Source organism: Aethalodelphis obliquidens, unplaced genomic scaffold, assembly GCF_003676395.1.
Source record: "Aethalodelphis obliquidens isolate GAN/ISIS:26980383/991018 unplaced genomic scaffold, ASM367639v1 scaffold8, whole genome shotgun sequence".
In the NCBI taxonomy this organism is placed as follows: domain Eukaryota; kingdom Metazoa; phylum Chordata; class Mammalia; order Artiodactyla; family Delphinidae; genus Aethalodelphis; species Aethalodelphis obliquidens.
In genome coordinates this window covers 4,670,605-4,691,205 of record NW_020837952.1, presented here as the reverse complement: position 1 = coordinate 4,691,205, position 20,601 = coordinate 4,670,605, and the positions used below count along the sequence as shown (strand labels likewise).

At 51.5% G+C, this 20,601-nt stretch overlaps 2 protein-coding genes across 5 annotated transcripts in view; both read left to right on the top strand.

Moving 5' to 3' along the window:
- Positions 1-1,844: 1,844 nt before the first annotated feature.
- SP7 (Sp7 transcription factor) lies at positions 1,845-10,128 on the top strand. 2 transcript variants are annotated; one of them, XM_027108232.1, is made up of 2 exons: positions 1,845-1,989; positions 7,200-8,635. In XM_027108232.1, the coding sequence occupies exon 2, from the start codon at positions 7,233-7,235 to the stop codon at positions 8,472-8,474; it is 1,242 nt and encodes a 413-aa protein (XP_026964033.1). In that variant the 5' UTR covers positions 1,845-1,989; positions 7,200-7,232; the 3' UTR covers positions 8,475-8,635. The 2 variants fall into 2 exon arrangements, with proteins under 2 accessions (XP_026964033.1, XP_026964032.1); XM_027108231.1 differs by lacking the exon at positions 1,845-1,989 and adding an exon at positions 2,457-2,504 and having other exon boundaries at positions 7,200-10,128.
- Positions 10,129-12,991: 2,863 nt separating this feature from the next.
- AAAS (aladin WD repeat nucleoporin) overlaps positions 12,992-20,601 on the top strand; it is a 20,506-nt gene continuing 12,896 nt past the window's right edge. The window contains exon 1 of one of the 3 annotated variants that reach the window (XM_027106431.1): positions 12,992-13,234. In XM_027106431.1, coding sequence (XP_026962232.1) covers positions 13,007-13,234 — 228 coding nt within the window. In that variant the 5' untranslated portion in view covers positions 12,992-13,006. Of the gene's footprint in view, positions 13,235-13,428; positions 13,698-20,601 lie in introns of those variants that run through there. The other 2 variants (XM_027106433.1, XM_027106434.1) reach the window with 2 other exon arrangements.

Genomic DNA, 20,601 nt, shown 5'->3' with positions numbered 1-20,601 from the left:
TTTTGACCCTCTGCCTCCGCTGTCCTGTCCTTCTGAAGCCATTGTCTCCTCATCTTTGTTCCTCTGGGCCTATTTCTTTTCCTTTTTTTTTCATTTTTTCTGCTCTCTGTCTTTTTTAAGCCACACACTGGTCTTCTGTTTTCCTCTCTTCTCTCCCTGTTATATCCCTCGCTTCTCTTCTGATTTTCTTGGATTGTTTCATTTGCGCTGTATGCCTCTCAGTCTTTCTGTGTTTCTTCTTTTGCTTCTTTTCCTGGGAGACTGGTGTCTGCCAGTCACCCTGGTTCCCTAACCCTCTCCTCAAAAGTTGGGCCCCCAGGCTTCCTTGGGGGAAATTAAATCATGGGGCTGGAATCCCGAACTGCTCCCCCCACCCCCACCCCCGCCCCCTCCTCCCCTGAACTTTGATCCTGCCCGCTGGTTAAACTGCAGTTAACCCTCCCTGGACGTCCAGCTGCTCCTGCCTGCTCCCCACCTTTGCCTTGAGGAGCTGAGCTGGGAGAGTAAAAGGAGCCCGGAAGTAGGCACCCAGGAAGAGAAAGTGAGGGGACTGGTTGGGGAGTGAGGGAAGGGGTTGCGGGGTAAGGACCAGGCTCCATTCCTCTGATGGGCAGGGCTGAGAGCGGGAGAGGGGTGTGTTGGGGAAGAACTTGCAAAACAACCCCAGCTGGCTGGGCGCCTCCGTGAGAGAGATGCTGGCTCTACCACTTGGCTGCCCAGTCCTCTCTCTCCCATAAACTTACCTTAGGGCCCAGGTTTCAGTTAATGGACTTTTTGAATTTCCCTCTTCCAACTGGTTGACTTTCTTTTGTTCCCCATTTTGATGAGAAGTCAAAGTTGGGAAGTCCTGCCTAAGCTCTAACTTCAATTCTTCCTGCTGCAGAGGGAACTGATGCATGACAATGAGAAAGGGAACCAGGCACTCCCTCCTGGAAAGCATGGTCACTCAGGAGAAGATCATGAGTGATCACTTTGATCACTGCATCAAAGGATGGAGATTTGATGTGTGGCCAAGAAGGGCCTAGGGATGGTAACTGGCAAGGAACAATGGAGGCTAGGGCCTCCCTTTGGGGGGGCTAATCCAAAGAGGCTAGGCTCAGGCTTGGATGAGTTGACCCAATGACCTCCTGCCCTTACCCTCACTCCTGCCTGCCTTAAATTTTCTCTGAACCAGAAGATCTAGCTTCTGCCCCACAAAGTGAGGCAGGCCTAGGTACCACTTCCCAAGAGTGAAAGTCAGGCATTGGGAGGAAGATTGGCGAGCCCCAAACCTGTGCCAAGCTCTCCCCCACCTCCAGGCCTCGCTCTGGAACCTACCTCGGTGACCCTAAAAGCCTGGGCAGCGGAAGCCTCCACCTCAGAGCGCACTCCCCCTCCTGGCTTTCACAACACACGTACACACTGCACTCCTGCTCTCGAGGTGGGTGACTGGGGAAGCAAGCATCTCTGTGGTCAGCCCGGGTGTGTGTGTGGCTTGTGTGCCTCCAGCCATGTCACTGTGATCATTTGTGTGAGTTTGTCTCTGTTCATTCACGACGGTGGTGGCTGTGCCCGGGTGCATAGCACTGTGCGTGTGGACGTGCACACGTATCATCCTGTGTTTGTCCATGAGCGTGTATGTCAGTGTGCTCCAGTCTCTCTGTGTGAGTGTCGTCCCCAATCCCCCATCCCCCCCCCCTGGATCTCTAATTAGTGGTTTGGGGTTTGTTCCTTTTCCCTCCTGTTCCTTCCCTCAGCGGCAGCAGCGGCGGCAGCAGCAGCGGCGGCAGCAGAAGCAGCAGGAGCAGCCCCGCCACCCGCCGACCAGCAGCCAGGACTCTGGAGTCAAAGTAGGATTCTAGGATCAGAGCCTGAGTGGCAACAGGAGTGGAGCTGGCCTAGGAGAGGAGCGAAGCCCTCCCAGGACCCTCAGGCGACCCCTTGCCAGCACTCCCAGTGCCAGACCTCCAGGGAGGAGAGACCCAGGACACCCAGCCCCAGATCCCCCAGGTACAGGACACTGGGGAGCTATGTCTGGGAGGGGTTCCCACAGATGCTGATGGGATCGCTGGGGGCAGGGTGTGGGACACCTGGGCCCGCCGTCCCTCCGCTTTGCCCTCAGCGCCCCCCAGCACACCCTGACAACTTGCCCTGTCCCTACCCGCTCCTGCTTCCAGCCCTTCTCTGGGAGCCCCGTTTCTCCTCTCCCGCCCAGATCCCTTCTTTGGGGAGCTCAGCAACTGGAGCAGGAAATGTGGACCCTCTGCCTCCCTCTCTCGCCCTGCTCATTGGATCCGGAGCCTTCTCCGCTGGGAAAGCTGTAATTAGAGGGTGGATCCCTACAGACAGAGAGCAGCCCCCCCCAGCCCCTACCCCCAGTCCCTTCTAACTTCAGATCTCTTCTCTCCCATTCTCCCATTCTCCCTCCCTCTCCCTCTCCCTCTGTCTCCGGCTCAGCTCTCTCCATCTGCCTGGCTCCCTGGGACCCGTTCCCCAGCCTCAGGATGGCGTCCTCCCTGCTTGAGGTAACTGCCCCCTCCGACCCCCAGGACACCAGCCATGATCTTAATGGTCCTAATTCCTGTCCACTTCCCACCTCCCAACTCACACAGACAGTTGCCGTGGTGCTTGTCACTTCCAGGGGTCAGAGGAGTGAGGAGCAGGGGGCAGGAGAAGGGAGGAGAGAGCAGGGCCAGGGGTCAGAGAACAGTCACAGGAGGATGAGAGGGGATTAGCTTAGAAGAAGGCATGGACCCCTAAGGTCAGTCAAGCACACCAACTCTGAGGAGTGGAAAAGGGATGGAGAAAGGAGTTGGGGGCTGAGGAGAGAGGAGTGGGAGAGAGATAAGCTGGTAGCAGACAGGGGGAGAGAAAGAAGGCCAGAGGACTGGCTGGGTGAACACAGAGTAGCAGTGAGTACACGGTTCCTTGGGGGTCCTGGCTCTCGGGAGTCAGCCTAGGCAGTGTCCTGTCTGGTTTGTAGGTGGGGAGGGGGCTGGGCTTCTGGGCTCGTAGGAGAGGAGGTGGGCAATGAGAGAAGGGAGAGGGCAGTCCCTGCATGTGGGGGGCTGACCAGAGGAACTGGGCCCAGGCCTGAGAGGCAACCAAGGAGGAGGGCCAGGGTCTGAGGCCGCCTGCCCGGCTCACAAATATTTAGCTTTCAGCCAAAGACAAACTCAGCTCTATTTTGGGAGTGGGAGGCTCCAGGGCGGACTGAGCCACTTCCCCTCCAGGCCGGGACCCCAGCATCCCTTGCCTCTGGCACTGGGGATGGAGGGAACTAGGGTACCATGGGGGTCAGGGGTTGGGGGCTTGAGGAATGTCTGACTCTGCCGGGGCTTCTGGGAGACTCATGGCACATAGTTGGAAAGGGGGACTCAGGGTCACTCAGAGCCTGTTTGAATGTCCTGAGTTCTCCTAGCTTCTGGGTCTCTGACTCTGTGTCTCTGTCAGCACCTCTGCTTTCCGGGTCCCTCCGCAGGAATTTGGGACCACAGAGCCCTCCCCAAAGATCAACTCCCAGCAGTAGCCTTGACCTTCTGTATTCCTGGGCCCCTCTGAAGGCCCCCTCTCTGCTCCCGGTGCACTAGCTCAGGTCCAAGGGGTGATGGGCCAGACAGGAAGCCGACTCATGCAGCCTGCAGGAGAGGTGTGTGTGAGATAGACTGGGAGCCTTTTAACACCTGTGTTCACTGGCCTGTATGTAAGTGTCAGGATGTAAAGCCGCACACCCACACACGTGGCTGGCTTTGTGAGAGCACAGGGGTGTGTGTTATAAGCTGGGGCACCTGAGCGTCTGTTAGTCCAAGTGGGGAATGGTGTGTGTAAGTCTGGTGGATAGCGAGTTTGTGACTGAGTCTGAGGGAATGGCATGCAAGGCAATGGGGTGGACACCATAACCCAGTCAGGGGGCCTCAGGTGCTGTGCTCTACCCCCTGCTGCAAGGAGGCAGATCGCTCACCCCCAGGACACTCTCCGTTGAACCATATCATTGAAACACTGGGACTGGTCTTGAGGAAGCTGGAGGACTAAGGTGCATGGAAATCCTGGGTCCACCCAAGGCAGGGACAGTGGCAGTGGGCGTGGGCTTCATGTCAGAGTTGCCAGCGTGGCACTGGTGCCTGCAGGAGCGGCTGGGCCAAAGGCCTGTTGAAAAGACACGGGATTGGGGTAGCACTTGGCAAGAGGAGTGTGTCATGGAAACTGGGCTTTCATGTCCCTCACTCCCCGTGAGCTGGAGATGCCCCCAACACCAAGGTTTCTAGTCTCTGTCTCTTTCACCTATTCTGGGGGGCGCCTGGGCCCTCAACCTTCTTCTCCCGCCCCCATCCGGAAGCCCTCTTTGGCAGTGGGAAGAACTTGGGGTTTCAGAGAGGAGAGCTTGATGGAAGGCTCACCTGGGCTGAGCGAGATGCAGAGGAACAGGGTGGAGGGAGAAATGGGGGTGGGGGCTACCTGGGGATGGACACTTGGAAGGTGGGAAAACTAAGCAACTTGGGAGGAGGTGGAGAGTGGAGAAGTGGAAACTGCGACCTTGGGTGCCCAGAACCTACGGCCAGTCAACGCTCAGATGTCCAGTGAACATTCCCGTGGGAGGTCAGCGGAAAGAGGGGGCTCTCCTCCCTGTGTGAGTGAGAGAGCTGGGACAGCTCCTTGTCTTGTTCCTTCTCCACAGACTCTCCCTTCAGTACCTAAAGCCTGTTTTCTTGTGGTTGTCATTGTTTTCAATGGATGGTGGGTGGAAGTGAGAGGAAAAGCAACTGGAAGGTGGGCTCCTGGGCCCCCGGTGTGAGGTCGTGGACGAGTATTTAGAATCTTGAACCAGGACCCTCTCCCCAGTTCTCAGAAGAGCCCACGCAGCAAGAGAAGGAAACCGAGGCTGTGGTGAAACTTAGCCAGGTGTCCAGCTCTTGGCCTCCAGGAACTCCAGAACCGTCTGAGTGGGCTGGCGCCTTGCTCCCCCTTCCCTGCCCTCGGGGGCCCTGGGGGCCTCCGCTCCCCAGTGCTGGGGTCTCCCGTTGGCCTGGGGCTGCTGGCCTTCTTTCACCCCTCCTTCCCTCCCCACGGCTGGGTGGGGTCCCTGGGCTTGGCTGAGGCCCCTGTGGCCACAGTGTGAGGGCCGGGCGGGGGGGGACGGCGTCGGCGTTTTTAAAAATAAACCGACCGCAGGGAAACCAACGGAGCCGGGCCGGGCAGGCAGAGGGGGAGGGGGTGGTCAGGGGGAGAAGGAGGGAGGAGTGGCCTGGTCTGGGGGTTTTCTGGGGCCCAGCGCCCTGGGGGTTTTCTCTTAGGTAGGAAATCTGCCTTCCTCCTCCCCCTCCCCCTTTTCTTTTTTCTCCCTCCTTTCTTTTCCTCTGTTTTCCTGTGCCTTCCTTGCCCAGTCTCTTTCCATCACCTCTCTGTCTTTGTTTTTTTTGCTTTCTTCTCTCTCCGTCCCTTTTGTCGTTTTTTTTGCTTTCTTCTCTTTTGGGTCCCTGCCCATTTCTGCCCCTGAGGGCCAGCTGCCCCTCTGTTTTCATTTTCCCCCCTGCGGGCTTTTCCGTCAGCTCTTCACCCTGCAGTGTCCTCGGCTCCAGGTGTCTCTGGGTCTCTGCCTCTCTCCTTTGAACTCCACGTCTTTACCTGTCCTTTCTGCTAGGCTTTGCCTCCTGCCCCATCAGCTACCCTTCCTTACCTACCCTCTGCTTGGGAGATGAGAGGCTCCAGGGAAATCCTGGCTGGGCAGGATGCAGGGCTTCTGCCAGGTTTGAGGACGCTTTCAGTGGCTCAAATCTGGGAGTCCATGGGGTCAACAGGACCTCAGAGAGAGGTAACTAGACAGGGGGAGCAGCAGGTTTGCATTTGCGGAACAGTGCAAGACTGGCGACTGCACACACCCCTCACTGCAACCTTTAGACCCCAGATCTACCTCTAGGATCGGTGTCACGGGCACATACAGCACATACCACGTGCTGGGAGCTAGCAGGCAGGTCTGGGACCCCTGGATTCTCGGGTTCTTTTTCAGTTTTTGAGGGCCCCAGTCAAGGAACTGTACGGGGTCAGCTTTTGAGGGCATCTTTTTTTTTGGTGGGATTCTCAGTAATGGATGCCTATCTATGCCAGCCTGGGATCCGGGAGGGCATCCATCACCCAGGAGGGCGTCCCAAGTCTGACTCAGGGAGGGGTACCATGAGCTCCTGAGAGATGGTGATCTCAGAGTGGTTTGGCCTGGTAGCAGCAGCACGATGGGCACGAAGGGCATTGTGTGTGTTTCTAAAAGACTCCCATGCCCCGTATCTACATGCATTTTCCTTCACTCCCTGCGCTGGAGGGGTGAAGAGAGACGAGCTCTGTGGCCTCTGTGTGTTAGGGTACACTGAGGCATGGGGGTGTGTGGCTGTGAGCTAGTATCTTAGCCACCCCAGTTCCCTGCCCTGCAGGGGCGTGAGGACTTCAGCTCTCCCAGCCCTCCCAAAGGGGTACCAGCTGGCTCCACAAAGCAGGAGGTGCCCAATGCCCGCTTGAAAGACATTCTTGCCTCAGCCACAGTCCTGGCTTGGCGGCAGCCCTGTTCCCTCTCAATGTCCCAGTGTCTCTGCCCTCACTTCCTCTTGCTCCCCAGCCCCAGGGTCCCTGCCAAGAGAAAGAGATTCCTTACCAAGGACATGAGGACGCCGCTTCGGGGAGACCAGGCCACTGCCTTATTCAGGAGACCAAGCAGAGACAGGAAGTGAATAAGGGGTCAAGCTGGGAAAATCTGGAACGCGGGGAGCTACAGTCCCCTACGACTTCACCTTCTTCCCAGGCTGCCTTTTCAGCCTCATCTTTCCTCTCCAAGTCCCCGACCACGGCCTCTGCTCCCAACCCATTTCCAGGGGTCAGGATCTCTAATTCTCACCGCACCCAAGTGCTGCCTCTATCCCCAGCTCTTCTCATGGCTATTTAAGAAGCGTCTCCCGTTCCTCAGAGGCCCTTGCACACACCCCCAGCACCACAGGGAGCTCTGCTTCCTGCCTGCTGGGTTGGGTGTTAGGCCGCTGTCTCGGTCCTTTGCTCTTTTTCCAGATTCCATCTGAGCTCTGCCCTGGGCCCCAGTCCTCAGTGCCGCCCCTCACCACCTCTGATTCCCCATCCTCTTCAACTCTTCCTTGACCCCTTTCTTCTGCTGTCCGAGTCTCTGGGGTGCACAGTCCTTCGTGTGTCCTCCTCTGCCCCTAAACACTGCTTCCCTCTCTCCACAGGAGGAAGCTCATTATGGCTGCAGTCCCCTGGCCATGCTGACAGCGGCGTGCAGCAAATTTGGTGGCTCCAGCCCTCTGCGGGACTCAGCGACACTGGGCAAAGCAGGCACAAAGAAGCCATACTCTCTGGGCAGTGACCTTTCGGCCCCCAAAACCATGGGCGATGCCTACCCAGCCCCCTTTTCAAGCACCAATGGGCTCCTCTCACCTGCAGGCAGTCCTCCAGCACCCACCTCGGGCTATGCCAATGACTACCCTCCCTTTTCCCACTCATTCCCTGGGCCCACGGGCACCCAGGACCCTGGGCTACTAGTTCCCAAGGGGCACAGCTCTTCTGACTGCCTGCCCAGTGTCTACACCTCTCTGGACATGGCACACCCCTATGGCTCCTGGTACAAGGCAGGCATCCACGCAGGCATCTCACCAGGCCCTGGCAATGCTCCTACTCCTTGGTGGGACATGCACCCTGGGGGCAACTGGCTAGGTGGCGGGCAGGGCCAGGGTGATGGGCTGCAAGGGACACTACCCACAGGCCCTGCTCAGCCTCCACTGAACCCCCAGCTGTCCACCTACCCATCCGACTTTGCCCCCCTTAATCCTGCCCCCTACCCAGCTCCCCACCTCCTGCAGCCAGGGCCCCAGCATGTCTTGCCCCAAGATGTCTATAAACCCAAGGCGGTGGGCAACAGCGGGCAGCTGGAGGGGAGTGGTGGAGCCAAACCCCCTCGGGGTGCAGGCACAGGGGGCAGTGCTGGCTACGGGGGCAGTGGAGCAGGGCGCTCCTCCTGCGACTGCCCCAACTGCCAGGAGCTAGAGCGCCTGGGCGCCGCGGCGGCCGGGCTGCGGAAGAAGCCGATCCACAGCTGCCACATTCCGGGCTGCGGCAAAGTGTATGGCAAGGCCTCCCATCTGAAGGCCCACCTGCGCTGGCACACGGGCGAGAGGCCCTTCGTCTGCAACTGGCTCTTCTGCGGCAAGAGGTTCACCCGTTCGGACGAGCTGGAGCGCCACGTGCGCACTCACACCCGGGAGAAGAAGTTCACCTGCCTGCTCTGCTCCAAGCGCTTTACCCGAAGCGACCACCTGAGCAAACACCAACGCACCCACGGCGAGCCAGGCCCAGGACCCCCACCCAGCGGCCCCAAGGAGCTGGGGGAGGGCCGCAGCGCCGGGGAAGAAGAGGCCAGTCAGACGCCCCGACCTCCGGCCTCACCGGCACCCGCAGAAAAAGTCCCTGAAGGCAGCCCAGAGCAGAGCAACCTGCTGGAGATCTGAGCCGAGTGGAGGTTTCCAGCCCCTGGGCTGCCTTGCCAGTCTCTCCTGGCTCTGTGGACCACTGCTTGCCCCTCACTCCCTTTGCCCCATGCATGCTGCCCTTTGGGACTCGCTCCATCTCTCCCCCCATCATTCTGGGCCTGGGTATCTCCTCGCATGCCTCCTCCTCTCACTTCCTCCCCCTTGCCATGGGCCCCTTCCGCAAACTCTCATCTTAGGCCCTCACCTCTTGCCTGATTTCTGCTCTCAGGGCTTCTGAAGCTCTTTCCTCGCCACTGCTCAGTATCTCTCTCCTCTGCTCTTACCACACCAACTCATTTTCTCTCCATTTGGGCTCCCAACACTTTATTTCTCCATCTCACTAACTCCTTGACATGCATCTTTTCTGCTTCCCAAGCTTATTTACCACTATCCCTTAGCTTCCAGGCTCCAGTCTCCTCAGTGGACTTCGTAGTCCATTGCCTTCCATGCTCCAGAGCATTCTTCCTTTTTACAAACACAATGATGATGATGATGATGATAATTTATTGCCCCCTGGTGGCCTCTTCATTAGGGACCAGAGTTGGGGGATTGGGGTAAGTGACCTGGCAGGGAGCAGGGTGCCAAGAGGGGGGCAGACCAGTGGGGATCTGATCCCAAAGATGGGGTGACCCCAGGGTCAGGGAGGCTGCCCCCAGGCCTGTATATTTAACCCCTATGTTCCAAGAGAAATGAATAGTAATAATAATAATTCTATTTATCTAAGTTATGATGACAGGTCAGGTAGAGTGAGCTGGGGAGGGAAGCGGGTCCATTTCTGCTATGGAAATTTTAGCCAAATGCATCCCTGTCTAGAAAAAGTGATAGTGAGATCTTGTTAATAGAATTTCTATCATCAGGGTCTCAGTTAATGGTGTTTCTCGTAATGGAATCTCTGCTAATAGGGTTGATTAGCTAGATCTCTGTTAAAAGAGTTAATGGGGTATCTCACAATTAGGGGATCCCTAATATTTCCAGCCCTGGCCAGAAGCTGTGAAACCTCAAGTCCTATGGAGGGGAGGACTGGAATGTACCCCAGCTCCCTTGACCCCAGAGCAGGTTCTTCCACTGCCCCTCCCCTGACACCATGACCCCATCAGGCTAATCCCTTGTTGCCATGGTAACAGAGAGCTTGCAGCTGCCATCTTAGACATGCTCTTTGGGGAAGCCCACTTAACCGGAGGAGGACACTGGTTTGGAGGTGTCTCTCTAGAAGAATAGGTGGGGAAGGCTTTCTCTGGGATCAGATCAAGAAAATCAAGTATTTATTGAGTGCCTACTCTGTGCAAGGCACTGTGCTAGGCTGGTGCCTAGAAGCCATGAGAAAGAAGAATTTATAGAGCTAGGAGGACAGAGGTTCCCAAGCTGACTTGGGGGTGCGTCCACAGGCCCCCAACCTGGGACTTCCGATGCTCCCAACTCCACCTCCAGTGACTTTTAAAGCCGCTTCGTGCCTTTGAATGCCTTTCCTGTGACTTTGGATCCTCCTTTTCTATTTCTTGCTCCCTCAAGGCCCCAAGTTAAAGGTTTAAAGCCGCCGGAGCTTGGGGAGAGGGTAATGTTGTGGAAGGGAAGGGATCATGCCCTCATGGAGTCTTTTTTTTTTTTTTAATTTAATAAATAAAAAATTCGATTTAAAATTTTGTCCTGGTGAGAAAAGAGGAAGAGGAGGGGAGAAGAGTGAGCCACAGGATTTCTGGTTGGCAAACTGGGGAGTCCCCGCGGGCACTGTCGTGCCTGTTTGCACGTTACGCCCGGGGTAGAATACTTCGGCGGCCCGGCCCTGCGGCGGAGGTCAGTTTTTGACCGCCCAGCCCAGAGCTCTCTGCGGAGTTGGGAAGGCGAAGAGGTTTTCTTCACCCGGCTCTTTCTCGGGCTCGGCACCAGCGGACACAGCCTGGACAGCAGCCGGGCGGCGCGCCGGCCCCGCGGTCGCCGTGCGGACTACGGCGCGGCCCGGGCCGGGCGAGGTGCGGCTACCGCGGGTGGACCCGCCTGGCACGTAACCCGCCCCCGGCCCCGGGCCTGCAATCAGTCGTGCCCGCCACGGACTCAGCGGAGGAACAAAAGCCACTCTGTCGCGGCCAGACCCCAGCCACAATAGGGCTTTGTGCGGCCTCCGCCCCCTACGGCTCCCCCGCCGGGCGGAGGGGCGCACGAGCCGCTCCCCCAGCCTGGGCCCGACTGCGGGCGGCGCCCCCGTCCGCCGGTGCCCCTTGCGGGCTCGGGAGAGGCGCTCCGCGCTAGAGCGGGGGAGGGGTCGGCGGGTCCCAGGCGGTGCTCGGGCTGCCGGTCCCCTCCCCACCCCGCCCCCGTCCAGGTGCGAAATCTCCTGCCCTTGGGCGGGGCTCCGGGCTTCAAAGGCGCTTTGAAGAAGGATCCGAGTTCCGAGGACCCTCCGGCCGGCCGGGGCCGCGGCGGAAGAGCGGCTGAGAGGGGCGGGAGACGCCTGGGCGCGGGGCTGCGAGAGTGGGCGGCCCGAAGTGGACCCCCGGGCTCGGCGCCCACCCCGCGGGGCCGGCTCCTCGGGACCCCCCAGGGCCTGGCCCTCTCGCCTCCCGGCCTCCGCCTGTCCGATGCCAGCTCCCGCCCGCCGCAGCCTCGCGGTCCTCCCCTCCCCGGTCCCTCGGCTCCTTTCATCTTCCTTAGACTCCGCTTGGGGTTTTGCTGGTTTCTGGGAGATAAAAACCGCCTCAAATAGCGGCGGCGTGCTGCCAGGACAAACAGGGCCGGGCGGGCCATGTGCGCCTGGTTACCGGCCCCGGGCCGGGGCGCCGGGCTTCGGCGCGCCCAGGAAGGGGCGGCGGGCCGAGGTCCAGGCACCCAGGCTCCCGCGATGCCTCCCGCCTCCCAAAGTGGGGGGCCCCATTTTAGAAGTTTCGGGCAGTGGCCAGGACGCTGCCTCGGTTTCCCGCCCAGGTCGTAGGGAGGGGCCCCGGTGGAGACTGCCCGCCGAGCGCTCTGAGCCCCTGGGGCGGTGGGTCACAGTCACTGTGTCGCCAGGGCCGCCGCGCCCCCTGGTGAAGTTAGTGGGGAGTGCGCTAGGCCTGGACTTCAGCCTCCCAAGAATCTGCAAATTGTGAAAAACCATTCAGCAAACCTTAAATAAGCTGTATGGGGGAGGCGGTTGTGGAGTATGAAGACACAGAGCACTGTTCCTTCTCTCCAGGTCACATTACAGGGTAAGAGGCAGGCACCTAACTGATAATTATAAAACAGTCTGTTGGTGAAAATCAGGCTTCATTCAACGGAGGGTGGAAGTCATAGTCCCAGGCTGTAGTGAGTTCTTGGGGTATCTGGGGTTGGATGATACAAACAAAAAATTTGTGGGTGGCTTCTCACTGCTCTCCACCAGTCTGTCAGGGTCACGGACTCCCACTTTTCCTTCAAACCTGTCCTGCTTCCCCGTCTCAAGGCGAGCTTTCCCAGCCAATTTCTCCAAACTATCCCCAGTTTTAATAATCTGCTCTTTAAGTTTTCTGTGACTTCCCAAGTGACAGTGAACTAATTAAATGGGGGGACGGGCTACTTAAAGAGTTGTCTGTGCAGTATCACCTGCGGGCTTTTTGGAACTACAAGTTCAGAGTTCCACCCCAGAATTTGCATTTTAACAAGATCCTCAGATGATTCCTATGTCCATTAACGTTTTGGAGCCCCTGGTTTTCTGACCCGGGAATAACTCTTGGGGGAACTTTTCATGTAGAAAGGAGGGGCAGATATAGAATCCGAGAATGTTAAACCAGAATGTCTCCTATAGTATCCAATGAGACTGGCTGCTCTTGGGGATGGGGAACTGTATGCCTTATACAGTTCTGGGTCCCCAGAGCTTGGTCCTTGGAATTGCTCATTAACATCTGTTAAATGAATGAACCAATGCCCAAGGTCACCTAGTTCATGGCAGAGTTAGGGCTATTCATCTCCAATATCTGCTTAGCACTTTACAGTTTATTAAATGGCTTTGTTTCCATTACTTTGTATGGGAAACAGCCATGTATAATAGTTAGGACACTGCAAGTGAGGGAGCTGAGTCTCAAAGAATTCAACGATTTTCCCAAAGCCACACAGCTGTAAGAAGAGGAGCCCCCATTCTGCATTAGATTCCAGTTCCAGTTCCATCCTTTGGAGTTAGAATAAGATCAATCTCACTTGTTTTAAAAAATTGATTTACGATATTATATTAGTTTCAGGTGTACAACACAATGATTTGGTATTTTTATAGATTATACTCCATACAAAGTTATAAAATATTGGCAATATTCCCGTGCTGTACATTACATCGTTGTAATTTATTTATTTAATACCTTGTAGTTTGTACCTCTTAATCCTCTTTACTTGTTTTTGCCCCTCTCCTCTCAATCTCACTTTCATTCTGTAGTCAGAATGCCTTATACAGGTTTTGGTATTTTTAGGTCCGATCTCCCTGTGCCTCTTTCCTTATGGTGATATAACAGTACCCATCTCATGGAGTTGTTGTAAAGATTATACAAGCACTTACCATAATAAGTGCTCAGGACATGTTAATTTCCCAACTGTTCCCACTTTTCCTTCTAGGAGGCCTAACCCCGTGGGCTCTAGGTTCCGGCGGGCACTGCACTCTCCCTCCCAAGGCCTCCCGCCTGACTTTCCGCCTTCCGGAGGCTTTCCCTCAACTTTCCAGCCAGCTGCCCCTGACACAATCCTGGGAGAGTTTAATTGGGTACTGCCCTGAACGTGGCTTATTTTGGACTTTTCGAGTGCTGAGAGTGAGTAGGAGAGCGTGTTGAGGAATTCGGAACTGGGAAAAACAGCAGTCTCACAGGAAACAAAAAAACGCTCCGACCCTTAAATAGTGGTCTGCCCTACGGACGTGTTTACACCGGCCCCCTCTGGCCGCCAGGCGCCGCGCGAGGACGCCGGAAGTCTGTCCCGGACTGCGCATGCGTCCTTCTTCTCCGTTACTCTTCCATTCACTTCCGTTGAGCTTTGCAAAGCAGTTTGTCCCAGGCGACAACCCGTACGCATCCTAATCTAGCCAGGGAACTAAGAGTCGGCGGAGCGGGATCCGGGAGTTTGCTCAGTCCGGACGTCTTCGGCACCGGCAGGATGTGCTCCCTGGCGTTGTTCCCTCCGCCGCCGCCTAGGGGACAAGTCACCCTATACGAGCACAATAACGAGCTGGTGACGGGCAGTAGCTATGAGAGTCCGCCTCCCGACTTCCGGGGCCAGGTGGTCAGGGCGAGGAGGGAGGAGACCTACAGGCGTGGGGGGCAGAGTCGGAGAGAATGGGGGAGCAGAGGCAACGTGATAGGGGCGGGGTCGAGGTCCCCAGACTGGAGTATTGGAAATAGCCTGGCTCAGGCTGGAGAAGAATAGAAGGACTGGGATGTATTTAAGAGCTGGGATTGGAGGATAAGGGATGCTGAGGGGCTGTGGTGCGGGCCTAGTGGGAACGGAGAGTGAGGGCGAATCTAGGGGATGTGAGGGTGCAGGAGGACTTCTGAAAAGTTGGTACAGAATCTGGGAGAACTGGGAAGGTACAACCTGGGGAGTTTTTTCCTGTGGTGTTTCTGGGAAGGAAAAGGAAGAGAAACTTACATTTATTGAGCGTTTGCTTGGAAGAAAGGCTCTGAGTCAGGTGTTCTCCACAAATGTTTTAATAATGTGATTTAATCACAGCAACCCTATGAAATATTATTCTAGTTTTACAGATAAGGGAGCTAAGACCTGTTTCCCTGTCCCACAAGTGTTATATATATATATATTTTTTCTTTTTCTTTAACATACTTATTGGAGTATAATTGCTTTACAACGTTGTGTTAGTTTCTGCTGTATAACGAAGTGAATCAGCTATATGCATACATATATCCCCATATCCCCTCCCTCTTGCGTCTCCCTCCCACCCTCCTTATCCCACCCCTCTAGGTGGTCGCAAAGCACCAAGCTGATCACCCTGTGCTATGCAGCTTCTTCCCACTAGCTATCTGTTTTACATTTGGTAGTGTATATATGTTAATGTTGCTCTCTCACTTCGTCCCAGCTTACCCTTCCCCCTCCCTGTGTCCTCAAGTCCATTCTCTACATCTGTGTCTTTATTCCTGTCCTGCCCCTAGGTTCATCAGAATCTTTTTTTTTTTTTAGATTATATATATGTTCGCATACGGTATTTGTTTTTCTCTTTCTGACTTACTTCACTCTGTATGACAGACTCTGGGTCCATCCACCTCACTACAAATAACTCAATTTCGTTTCTTTTTATGGCTGAGTAATATTCCATTATATATATATATATATATATATGCCACATCTTTATTATTTTTTAAAATTTATTTATTTTATTTTTGGCTGCATTGGGTCTTCGTTGCTGTGCACGGGCTTTCTCTAGTTGTGGCGAGCGGGAGCTACTCTTCGTTGCGGTGCATGGGCTTCTCATTGTGGTAGCTTCTCTTGTTGCAGAGCATGGGCTATAGGTGCCTGGGCTTCAGTAGTTGTGGCATGCGGGCTTCAGTAGTTGTGGCACGCAAGCTCTAGAGCGCAGGCTCAGAAGTTGTGGCTCACGGACTTAGTTGCTCCGCGACATGTGGGATCTTCCCGGACCAGAGCTTGAACCCGTGTCTCCTGCATTGGCAGGTAGATTCTTAACCACTGCGCCACCAGGGAAGCCCACATCTTCTTTATCCGTTCATCTGTCGATGGACACTTAGGTTGCTTCCAGGTCCTGGCTATTGTAAATAGTGCTGCAATGAACATTGTGTTACATGACTCTTTTTGAATTATGGTTTTCTCAGGGTGTATGCCCAGTAGTGGGATTGCTGGTCATATGGTAGTTCTATTTTTAGTTTTTTAAGGAACCGCCATACTGTTCTCCATACTAGCTGTATCAATTTACATTCCCACCAACAGTGCAAGAGGGTTCCCTTTTCTCCATACCCTCTCCAGCATTTATTGTTGTAGATTTTTTGATGATGGCCATTCTGACCGGTGTGAGGTGATACCTCATTGTAGTTTTGATTTGCATTTCTCTAATGATTAGTGATGTTGAGCATCTTTTCATGTGTTTGTTGGCAATCTGTATACCTTCTTTGGAGAAATGTCTATTTAGGTCTTCTGCCCATTTTTGGATTGGGTTGTTTGTTTTTTTTTTGATATTGAGCTGCATGAACTGCTTGTATATTTTGGAGATTAATCCTTTGTAAGTTGCTTCGTTTGCAAATATTTTCTCCCATTCTGAGGGTTGTCTTTTCGTCTTGTTTATGGTTTCCTTTGCTGTGCAAAAGCTTTTAAGTTTCATTAGGTTCCATTTGTTTATTTTTGTTTTTATTTCCATTTCTTTAGGAGGTGGGTCAAAAAGGATCTTGCTGTGATTTATGTCATAGAGTGTTCTGCGTATGTTTTCCTCTAAGGGTTTTATAGTGTCTGGCCTTACATTTAGGTCTTTAATCCATTTTGAGTTTATTTTTGTGTATGGTGTTAGGAAGTGTTTTAATTTTATTCCTTTACATGTAGCTGTCCAGTTTTCCCAGCACCACTTATTGAAGAGGCTGTCTTTTCTCCACTGTATATTCTTGCCTCCTTTCTCAAAGATAAGGTGACCATATGTGCATGGGTTTGTCTCTGGGCTTTCTGTCCTGTTCCATTGATCTGTATTTCTGTTTTTGTGCCAGTATCATACTGTCTTGATTACTGTAGCTTTGTACTATAATCTGAAGTCCAGAAGCCTGATTTGTCCAGCTCCATTTTTCTTTCTCAAGATTGCTTTGGCTATTCAGGGTCTTTTGTGTTTCCCTACAAATTGTGCAATTTTCTGTTCTAGTTGTGTGAAAAATGCCATTGGTAATTTGATAGGGATTGCATTGAATCTGTAGATTGCTTTGGGTAGTATAGTCATTTTCACAATGTTGATTCTTCCAATCCAAGAACATGGTATATCTCTCCATCTGTTTGTATCATCTTTAATTTCTTTCATCAGTGTCTTATAGATTTCTGAATACAGGTCTTTTGTCTCCTTAGGTAGGTTTATTCCTAGGTATTTTATTCTTTTTGTTGCAGTGGTAAATGGGAGTGTTTCCTTAATTTCTCTCTCAGATTTTTCGTCATCAGTTTATAGGAATGCAAGAGATTTCTCTGCATTAATTTTGTATCCTGCTACTCTACCACATTCATTGATTAGTAGTAGTTTTCTGGTAGCATCTTTAGGATTCTCTCTATATAGTATCATGTCATCTGCAAACAGTGACAGTTTTACTTCTTCTTTTCCGATTTGGATTCCTTTTATTTCTGTTTCTTCTCTGATTGCTGTGGCTAAAACTTCCAAAACTATGTTGAATAATGGTGGTGAAGGTGGGCAGCCTTGTCTTGTTTCTGATCTGAGAAGAAATGGTTTCAATTTTTCACCGTTGAGAACAATGTTGGCTGTGGGTTTGTCATATATGGCCTTTATTATGTTGAGGTAGGTTCCCTCTATGCCTACTTTCTGGAGAGTTTTTATCATAAATGGGTGTTGAATTTTGTCAAAAGCTTTTTCTGCATCTATTGAGACTATCATGTGGTTTTTATCCTTCATTTTGTTAATGTGATGTATCACATTGACTAATTTGTGTATATTGAAGAATCCTTGCATTCCTGAGATAAACCCCACTTGATCATGGTGTTTGAACCTTTTAATGTGCTGTTGGATTCTGTTTGCTAGTATTTTGTTGAGGATTTTTGCATCTGTGTTCATCAGAGATATTGGCCTGTAGTTTTCTTATTTTGTGACATCTTTGTCTGGTTTGGTATCAGGGTGATGGTGGCCTCATAGAATGAGTTTGGGAGTGTTCCTCCCTCTGCTATATGTTGGAAGAGTTTGAGAAGGATAGGTGTTATCTCTTCTCTAAATGTTTGATAGAATTCGCCTGTGAAGCCATCTGGTCCTGGGCTTTTGTTTGTTGGAAGTTTTTTAATCGCAGTTTCAATTTCAGTGCTTGTGATTGGTCTGTTTATATTTTCTGTTTCTTCCTGGTTCAGTCTCAGAAGGTTGTGCTTTTCTAAGAATTTGTCCATTTCTTCCAGGTTGTCCATTTTATTGGTATATAGTTGCTTGTAGTAATCTCTCATGATCCTTTGTATTTCTGCAGCATCAGTTGTTACTTCTCCTTTTTCATTCTAATTCTGTTGATTTGAGTCGTCTCCCTTTTTTTCTTGATGAGTCAGGCTAATGGTTTATCAATTTTGTTTATCTTCTCAAAGAACCAGTTTATAGTTTTCTTGATCTTTGCTATTGTTTCCTTCATTTCTTTTTCATTTATTTCTGATCTGATCTTTATGATTTCTTTCCTTCTGCTAACTTTGAGGTTTTTTTTGGTTCTTCTTCCTCTAATTGCTTTAGGTGTAAGGTTAGGTTCTTTATTTGAGATTTTTCTTGTTTCTTGAGGTAAGGTTGTATTGCTGTAAACTTCCCTCTTAGAACTGCTTTTGCTGCATCCCATATGTTTTGGGTTGTTGTGTTTTCATTGTCATTTGTTTCTAGGTATTTTTTGATTTCCTCTTTGATTTCTTCTGTGGTCTCTCGGTTATTTAGTAGCATATTATTTAGCCTCCACGTGTTTGTATTTTTAAATTTTTCCTGTAGTTGATATCTAGTCTCATAACGTTGTGGTCGGAAAAGATACTTGATACGATTTCAGTTTTCTTAAATTTACCAAGGCTTGATTTGTGACCCAGAATATGATCTATCCTGGAGAATGTTCCATGAGCACTTGAGAAGAAAGTGTATTCTGTTGTTTTTGGATGCAGTGTCCTATAAATATCAATTAAGTCCATCTTGTTTAATGTATCATTTAAAGCTTGTGTTTCCTTATTTATTTTCATTTTGGATGATCTGTCCATTGGTAAAAGTCAGGTGTTAAAGTCCCCTACTATTATTGTGTTACTATTTCCCCTTTTATGGCTGTTAGCATTTGCCTTATGTATTGAGGTGCTCCTATGTTGGGTGCATAAATATTTACAATTGTTATATCTTCTTCTTGGATTGATCCATTGATCATTATGTAGTGTCCTTCTTTGTCTCTTGTAATAGTGTTTGTTTTTTTTGTTTTAATTTATTTTTGGCTGCATTGGGTCTTCGTTGCTGCATGCAGGCTTTCTCTAGTTGTGGCGAGCGGGGGCTACTCTTCGTTGTGGTGTGCGGGCTTCTCATTGCAGCGGCTTCTCTTGTTGCAGAGCACGGGCTCTAGGCACGTGGTCTTCAGTAGTTGCGGTGTGCAGGCTTCAGTAGTTGTGGTTTGCAGGCTCTAGAGCGCAGGCTCAGTAGTTGTGGTGCATGGGCCTTGTTGCTCCACGGCATGTGGGAATCTTCCTGGACCAGGGCTCAAACCCATATCCCCTGCATTGGCAGGCAGGTTCTTAACCACTGCACCGCCAGGGAAGCCCCTAGTCTTTGTTTTAAAGTCTATTTTGTCTGATATGAGGATTGCTATTCTAGCTTTCTTTTGATTTCTATTTGCATGGAATATCTTTTTCCATCCCTTCACTTTCAGTCTGTATGTGTCCCTAGGTCTGAAGTGGGTCTTTTGTAGACAGCATATGTATGGGTCTTGTTTTTGTATCCATTCAGCCAGTCTATGTCTTTTGGTTGGAACATTTAATCCATTTACGTTTAAGGTAATTATCAATATGTATGTTCCTATTACCATGTTCTTAATTGTTTAGGGTTTGTTTTTGTAGGTCTTTTCCTTCTCTTATGTTTCCTGCCTAGAGAAGTTCCTTTAGCATTTGTGCTGGTTTGGTGGTGCTGAATTCTCTTAACTTTTGCTTATCTGTAAAGGTTTTAATTTCTCCATTGAATCTGAATGAGATCCTTGCTGAGTAGAGTAATCTTGTTTGTAGGTTTTTCCCTTTCATCACTTTAAATATGTCCTGCCACCCCCTTCTGGCTTGCAGAGTTTCTGCTGAAAAATCAGCTGTTAACCTTATGGGGATTCCCTTGTATGTTATTTGTTGCTTTTCCTTTGCTGTTTTTAGTATTTTTTCTTGTATTTAATTTTTGATAGTTTCATTAATATTTGTCTCGTTGTGTTTCTCTTTGGGTTTATCCTGTATGGTACTCTCTGTGCTTCCCAGACTTAATCGACTGTTTCCTTTCCCATGTTAGGGAAATTTTCAAGTATAATCTCTTCAGATATTTTCTCAGCCTCTTTCTTTTTCTCTTCTTCTTCTGGCACCCCTATAATTCGAATGTTGGTGCATTTATGTTGTCCCAGAGGTCTCTGAGACCGTCCTCAGTTCTTTGCATTCTTTTTTCTCTTTATTCTGCTCCCTGGCAGTTATTTCCACCATTTTATCTTCCAGCTCACTTATCCATTCTTCTGCCTCAGTTATTCTGTTATTGATTCCTTCTGGAGTATTTTTTTTAATATATTTATTTTATTTATTTATTTTTGGCTGTGTTGGGTCTTCGTTGCTGTGCACAGGCTTTCTCTAGTTGCAGCGAGCAGGGGCTACTCTTCGTTGCAGTGCACAGGCTTCTCATTGCGGTGGCTTCTCTCATTGTGGAGCATGGGCTCTAGGCGCATGGGTTTCAGTAGTTTGCAGCACGCAGGTCCAGTAGTTGTGGCTCATGGGCTCTAGAGCACAAGCTCAGTAGTTGTGGTGCACGGGCTTAGTTGCTCCGCGGCATGTGGGATCTTCCCGGACCAGAGGTCGAGCCCATGTCCCCTGCATTGGCAGGTGGATTCTCAACCACTGCGCCACCAGGGAAGCCCCTAGAGTATTTTTTTTTAATTAATTAATATATTTATTTTTGGCTGCGTTGCGTCTTTGTTGCTGCGTGCGGGCTTTCTCTAGTTGCAGTGAGCGGGCGCTACTCTTTATTGCAGTGCACGGGCTTCTTATTGCAGTGGCTTCTCTTGTTGTGGAGCACAGGCTCTAGGTGCACGGGCTTCAGTAGTTGTGGCACACGGGCTTCAGTAGTTGTGGCTGGTGGGCTCTAGAGCGCAGGCTCAGCAGTTGTGGCACACGGGCTTAGTTGCTCTGCAGCATGTGGAATCTTCCCAGGCCAGGGTTAGAACCCGTGTCCCCTGCATTGGCAGGTGGATTCTTAACCACTGCGCCACCAGGGAAGTCCAGCCCCTAGAGTTTTTTTTTTTTTTTTTTT